This window comes from Alligator sinensis, unplaced genomic scaffold (assembly GCF_000455745.1).
Source record: "Alligator sinensis unplaced genomic scaffold, ASM45574v1 scaffold880_2, whole genome shotgun sequence".
NCBI classification, from domain to species: Eukaryota; Metazoa; Chordata; order Crocodylia; family Alligatoridae; genus Alligator; species Alligator sinensis.
The window spans coordinates 163,750-170,731 of NW_005842934.1; the positions used below are offsets into that span (position 1 = coordinate 163,750).

At 56.5% G+C, this 6,982-nt stretch overlaps 1 protein-coding gene across 3 annotated transcripts in view; it reads left to right on the forward strand.

Moving 5' to 3' along the window:
- The window catches only part of TDRKH (tudor and KH domain containing), a 15,564-nt gene that overhangs the window by 5,706 nt on the left and 2,876 nt on the right, over window positions 1-6,982 (forward strand). For all 3 annotated transcript variants that reach the window (XM_006036231.3, XM_006036233.3, XM_006036234.3), the window contains exons 2-12: window positions 192-340; window positions 820-926; window positions 1,446-1,635; window positions 2,653-2,792; window positions 2,897-3,194; window positions 3,820-3,986; window positions 4,090-4,262; window positions 4,574-4,638; window positions 5,612-5,763; window positions 5,919-6,053; window positions 6,670-6,766. In XM_006036231.3, coding sequence (XP_006036293.1) covers window positions 217-340; window positions 820-926; window positions 1,446-1,635; window positions 2,653-2,792; window positions 2,897-3,194; window positions 3,820-3,986; window positions 4,090-4,262; window positions 4,574-4,638; window positions 5,612-5,763; window positions 5,919-6,053; window positions 6,670-6,766 — 1,648 coding nt within the window. In that variant the 5' untranslated portion in view covers window positions 192-216. The remainder of the gene's footprint in view (window positions 1-191; window positions 341-819; window positions 927-1,445; window positions 1,636-2,652; window positions 2,793-2,896; window positions 3,195-3,819; window positions 3,987-4,089; window positions 4,263-4,573; window positions 4,639-5,611; window positions 5,764-5,918; window positions 6,054-6,669; window positions 6,767-6,982) is intronic.

Sequence of the window (6,982 nt, forward strand, 5' to 3'; positions counted from 1 at the left end):
GCACACGCGCCCCTACTAGTTGTGACCGCCGAGGAATGCCAGTTATAACTCCTCCAGCCTGCTGCTGTCTGTGAGCAGCATGACTGTGTCAAGCTTGACTGTTGTCTTAGGTGGCATGTGCCAATCATGCCTCCCTCCTGCTTTCTGGGGAAATGGGGCTGCCGTGGTGGCTAAAAGTATTCCCTTCTCAGGTCGTGGCCCATCAGTCTGAGGAAGATGCCGACGGAACAGGGTTCCTGGAACAACCTGACAACCCTGCAGAAGATAGCTCTGGCCCTCGGGATCCCGGCCAGTGCCACCATCCTCTACATCTTGTACCGCAGGTACAAGGAGAGCCGAGGTACGTGTTGTTGTCGTGTGTCCCCCTCCCATTGCCATGCAGCGACTCTCAGCTCCTTTTTGGCTGCAGCTGGGCTGGAACTATGGATTTCTCAGTCGTCTTCCCCCCCACGCTTCCCCCAACAACCTCAGCCTTTTCCAAGAGCCGGCAGATGCTCAGAGAGCTGGTAGCACGCTCCTCGGTGGGCAATCCTCAGGGGTGGACACCCTGGTCTTCAGTTGCTCTGTTCCAAATTTCAGATGTGCTTTTATATAACAGCCCCAAAGGGGAAGCCACAATCCTTTTCCCCTCCTCCCCAGACCTCTCTGCTGCTTGCAGATTTGGCACAGGAAGGAGAAATCTCTCCCTGTTGCAAGAGGAGAATGTCATTGGCATCTTGCTAACGAGCCTTGCCCACGTCAGGGTGTGGGCAGGATGATTGGGTGCTGCGGTCTTAGTGTTTTGCCTGACCCCTGGACTCCGGTGTGCTTTGCGCTCAGAGAAGCGGCTGACCTTCGTAGGGGAGGATGACATTGAGATCGAAATGAAGGTCCCGCAGGATGCTGTGAAACTGATAATCGGGCGGCAGGGAGCTGTTATTAAGCAGGCAAGTACTGCTGGGCAGAGGAGCCTAGGGGCTGGGAAGCGAGACCTGGGCATGGTTCAGTGAACTGTCTCTCGCCGACCTCAGTGCAGGAGTGACCTTCACCTTCCCCTGAGTGGTGGGGAGGGAGGCTGATATGGCATCTTGGCCCCATCCTGTTTCGGTGATATCTTCCCTCCCCTCCAGCACCAGGAATCCCAAAGGTGTTCACAGGCTGTGCACAAATGGGGCCTATAGCTGGGATGGGAGGGCTCACCCATGGATCCCAGGGCGGGGAAGAACAGAAGCCCTCAGCTGGGGTAACTCGGACAGGGCTGATCCTTCCTTGAGGAGGGCTAGGACTAGATGTGACCCTGCCAGCCTGACTACAAACCAGGGTCTGCATTTGGGGCCCCTGAATGACAGCGGCAAATGGAAAGAGCAGGAATCTGTCACTCTGGGGCTTGAACCCACACTGCCGGGAATGCCAAGGGCTTCGTCCACCAGCTCAAAGGACACCCACATCCTCCTGTGTATCTGCAGCTGATGAAGGAGACGGGTGCTCGCATCGATGTGGACAGAGAGGAGCTGGGTGGTGAGCAGATGCTGCTGATCAGCGGCTTCCCCGTCCAGGTCTGCCGTGCCAAGGCTGCTATCCACCAGATCCTGACAGAGAGTGCCCTGGTGTCAGAGCAGTTCTTCGTGCCACAGAGAGTTGTCGGCAGGATCATAGGTACCCTCTCCCCTCCCCGCTTCCCAGGGCCATGCCACAGCTGGTCATTGATGCTGTCCAGCACCGTTAGCAATGGCTCTGGAGAAACAAAGCTGCTGCTAACGCTTGCTTCAGCCTGTCTCACTAAAGCCCCTGCTGTTCTCACTCCACAGCAGAGGAGATGGGGGTCACAGCAGCCATCTCCTTTCCAGAGCATGGCATTAAGTTTCAATCTCTTGGTTTGGTGGTTCCTTAGCACTCTGCAATCTGAGAATCCAAGCTGGTGATCATTTGCCTATACTGATTAAACCCCCCTAACCTGAAGCCTTCTTATACTCCTCAAGAGCCTGAATCTTAAAAACTAGCATGACTGGCAGACTCTGTTTCCATGCAGAAACCTTTTGGGGGAGCAGGGGGGTGAAGGCTGTAGCTCCCACCTGGTTCAGGCGATCCACCTGGGCTCTCGGTTCACATCCCTGGGTTTCCACAGATTTATTGTGTGACTCTGGGCAAGGGGGTCTTCATTCCCCTTCTGTCCAATGGAGATATACTAGCACTGTTGTGCTGCATGGGGCATGGCAAGGATGAAGACACTGCAGAGTGTGAGGGGGACTGACCTAGCAGTGGGACCAAAGTGTAAAGGTGAAGTATAGAAAGCCTTGATGCGGCTGTCTAAACTGGAGTTTAGCTGGGAAGGTTGGGCATAACTCCTCACCTCTTTCAAGGCCCCTTAGAAATGGGGGTTTACACAGGATGTGGATACGCAGTGCACAGGGATGGGCAAGCTGAAGCTGTCAGATGTGATGCCAGCCACATCTGTCCCTAGAATGCCAGGGAGTTATTGCAGCTGATAACTCTAGCTAGCTGGCCTCAGAGGAAGAGTTATCACAGATTGACTCCACATCATTATAGCATCAGTGCAAGGAGCTGCTCATTTTTGTAAAGAAACGGCTCCTTGGAAAAGAGAAGCCAGCAACTAAATCCTCAGAGAAGCCAGGGTTTTAATAACACTCACTTCTCTCCCCTCACTTCCTCCAGGCAGGGGCGGTGAGACAGTCCGAGCCATCACCCGCAGCTCGGGAGCCAAAGTAACTTGTGAGAGGGAGGCAGAAAGCAGCCTGTCGCTGACCAGGCTCATCAGCCTCTCAGGGACACGGAAGCAAGTGGCTACAGCCAAGGTGAGCATTGTGTCCTGTGCTGGAGGCAGCCAGCTACCCCCCTGTATGCTCAGTTGGCGGCGGGGATCAGACACCAATGCCTGTTTCCCCTTCCTCTCCCAAAGAAACTGATCCTGGAGAAGCTCTCAGAGGAGGATGAATTTAGGAAGAAGCTGGCCCAGTCAGCAGCTGTGCGGGGCCCCCGTAAGCAGCCTCTGGGCTTGAGGAGGGAAGAAGCAGAGGAACAGGGTGTCCTGACTCAACCCAGTGGAGCAGTCCCCTGGCAGCCGGGGAGCCCCGGGCAGGGGCAAGGCGATGGAGCCCAGCTGCTGGCAGAAACAGACTTTGACGCCCCTCAGGAGCTGGGGGATGAGAGAGAGGAGCCGGGGCTAGAGCCCCTTGTGGCAGTGCCCAAGTTTGAAGGTGAGTGGAGGTTTGTCTCCTGAGTTGGTGTCTCCCTGCCAGTCCTGTTTCTAGCTTCGCCAGTCACTCTGTGGTCTTGGAGCAGTCCCTTCCCCTCTCCATGTCTTGGTTTCTCTGGGTTTAGGCCCTTGCAGAAGGTAGTGAAGCCCTTTGTGGAAGAGCAAAGGGCTGGGATGCCAGGAGCTGCATAGTGAGGGACATCAACATATCTGTTGCCTTGTGGTCACCCCTCCCCACCCCCCGGGCAAGTTCCCAGAGCCTGCTGCACCTTCCAGGTAGCTCCAGGCACAGAAAGCTAATGGGCAGCTGTCTATACCATGCTCTGTGGATCTGCTTGTTGAGCATCCATTGCTGATCTGTGCCCCCTTCTCTGGATGTGCCAAGGCAGCCTCATGCCCCTGCTCCTGGCTGGGCAGGCCTGGCCTGTCTCTTCCCTAGCCCCCCATGCTGACGTCTGACCAGCGCAGCCCATGCAGCTGTCATTCCAGGATCTTAGGAGTGGGGTGCTCTTGTTGCAGCCCACAGCTTCCCAGGGGCCTCAATAGCCACCCTGCTCCCAGTCCATGCTTTCCACAGGCTCCTGTTTCCCAACCACATTCCTTGCTCAGTACTGTGTATGCCTCAGTCCCCAGCCCAGACTTCAGCTTCCATGCAGACGAGCACCTGGAGGTTTATGTCTCAGCCTCTGAAAATCCCAACCACTTCTGGGTGCAGATTGTGGGCAACCGCAGCCTCCAGCTGGACAAGCTGAACTGCGAGATGGCTCATTACTACCAGAGTGATGGCCAGTTGGTGAGTGTCCCCAGTGAATTACCAGAGGGCTGTGTGAAACGCCTCCCTTCCCAAACTGCAGCACCTCTGGGTGTGACGCCCTCTGCTCCCTCTGTCTCTCTAGCCTGACTCCCTGAGTGTCCAGGTGGGCGACATTGTGGCTGCTCCATACGCTGACAGCAGCAGCTGGTACCGGGCCAGAGTCCTGGGGACCCTGGAGAATGGCAATCTCGATCTGTACTGGGTCGACTTCGGCGATAACGGGGAAGCCCCAGCCAGTGCCCTGCGAGCACTGAGGTGTGTGGGGGCAGGTGGGAGTGTGGGACAAGGGCTCAGTGGTGTGGGGGAGTTTTTGCTTGCTGCCCCTGTGGTTCCTGGAAAATGGGGCATCTCTCACTGGCTTTGGCAGATGCTGGCAATGTGCTCAGAGATCTTGCAGCTCCAAGGCCAAAGAAGGTCACTGCGATGGTGCTGAACAGACCCTGCCAAAACAGAATCCCAGCTGGATGCTATCACTGTCACCAGTTGGGAGGAGGGGCACATTGTGGGGGTGGGGGCAAGTGGGTGCCTTGGGCATAGCAACATTTGCTGCTGTCCCTTCTCATTAGGACCGACTTCCTGAGCCTGCCCTTCCAAGCAATCGAGTGCAGCCTCGCTGGGATCGCTCCTGCCGGTGAGTCATGGTCTTGGGTCAGTGGGCTGGTAGGGATTTCCAGAGGTCATGTCTAGTACAACCACAGCCTGAGGCAGGATCAGCACTATGCAAACCATCCCCGACACATCCGTCATCTAAGCTCTTTGTAAAACTACCAGCATCCCTGATGCAACACCAGGCATCACACCCCAACCTGCCACAGGAAAATAGGAGGACCAGGGCAGCCAATGTCCTGTTTCTATAAAACGTTAATATACACTCGCAAGAGGCTGTTCTCTGCACTACAGAGGAAGGCAACACCCTGCCTCTGATTTGTACCAGTCTGACTGTGGGGGGGAAATTCCTTCCTAACCCCCAGAGCAGCATCGGTCTGACCCTGAGTGAAGGGGTAAGTCCCTCTCTAACCAGGATCCTCCGACTTTTTGTGCCAGCAGGAGCATTGCACAGCCCAGTCCCCATCCCCAGGCCTGGCTGCTGTCAACACCCCGTGCCTCTGAGGGAGATTTAAAAACACCTGGATGCATGTAGCAGAAAGGGATGGGGGGCAACCAGCAAAGCCCAGAAGTGGAGATTGCCCTGCTTTCTCTTCAGGTGCTTTCCCAGGAAGGAAGCAGCAGGGATGGACAGGGGGCCTTAACTCCAACAATATGTGGGAAAAGGGGCCACATGGGGAAGGCATCCCGGGGTGCGGATAGATGAGCAGGTTATTGTGAGTTAGAAGCTGGGGAGGGACTTGCAGTGTCTCAGCTGTTCTGTCGTAAGGGTGTCATGTGCCTGCTCCTATCCCACAAGTGGAAGCTACACCAGTGCCGCTTACCCTGAATGCAGCAGGTTGCCACCAGCCCCAACTAACTGGGTAACTCTGTCCCTACCGGGACTAGCCAAAGCCAAGATCCCCATCTCCAGGCCTCTCCTCACTCGGCTCTATGCAGGGCTCCTGCATCTCCAGGGCTCAGGCTGCAGCTCTGCTCTTATGCTCTTCTCCCCACAGGAGAGCAGTGGGAGGAGGCGGCGCTGGATGAGTTTGATCACCTCACCTACTGTGCTCAGTGGAAGCCATTGGTGGCCAGGATCTCCAGCTACGTCCAGTCCGGCATGGGCACGTGGCCACGCGTCACACTGTACGACACCAGCCGTGGGCAGGTGAGCGTGGAGGCTTGGCTGCCTGGCAGGCAGCCTTGCTCTTGCACAGCAAGGGCCTGACTATTTGTGGGGGACCCCACTGCATCCTGTGAACCCCTTTCCCCAGCCTGTTGTCACCAACCTGCAGTGCTCCAGCCCCTCTGGTCTCTCTACAGAATCTAGACATTGGGGAGGAGTTGGTCCGGCTGGGCTATGCTCTGCGGTGCCCACAGGAGGACGAGGGTGCAGCAGGGGACAAGCCCCTCCACATGGCCAAGGACACCACATCTGAGGCTCTACAGAGGATGCTGGTGAGGAGCTGACTAGTGTGGTACTGAGACCCAGCCTGTGGGGTTAGATCAACTGTTTGCTAGGCAGGTTTATTTTTGGCTGAAATTCCCCTGCCTGGCCAGCCCCAGGTCTCCAAGCCCCTGTGCCACTCTGCTCTCCAGCAGGGTGCTGCATGTACCTGCCAGGCTTTCCTAGGGCAGGGGCCTTTTGGCAGGGCCTCTGCCCACTGTGCCACTAAAGCTCCTGTTTGTGAGCAAGGATCTAGCAAGTCCCTGTCCTTGAGGAAGCTGTGTGGGCTAAGCTGACATGGAGGCTTTGGGTGTGTTAGAAAGGAGGGGGCCTGCTCTGAGCCTCTCCATTGTCTGTTGGCTAGTAGGACCAGGGCTTCTCTGGGTTGGGAGCTGGTGTGAGAGGGCCTCCAGGCCCCAAGGTCAAAGGCCCATGCTCTAATTGATCTACTCAGGTTTCTGTCCCCAGGGCCCCAGAAAGCACTGGCGCTCTGTGCACTGAAGAAGCAGCAGGGCAGGAGAGTCTCCATGCTGTCTCTCCAGCCTGGGTACATCCCTTTACTGGCAGCCTGGGGCCTGCCCTAGCCCCTGTGCTCAAGCTTGGCCTAATCCTGCCGCTTCTTGTCAGGAGAACACTACGGCAGCCTCCCTTGAGAGCCTCATCTCAGAGACCCAGAAGAGCCCAGCTGAGACCCCCCTGACCCTGTCCTACATCAGCCTCTCGGGTGAGCACTGTTCCCTTCCCCAGGGAGATCTCCCTTGCCTTTTGTCTGTCACCCCTGCATCCAGGAGCCAGTTGTACAGTCACTGCCGTGCTTTGGCATCTTGCCTGCCTCTCTCCCTTTTTTTTACATTCCCTTCTATGTCGATGGTTCCCTCCCCTGCATATAGGACCTTCCCATGTCCCAGACAGATGGGAGCCAAAGGCAGAATTTCTCTTT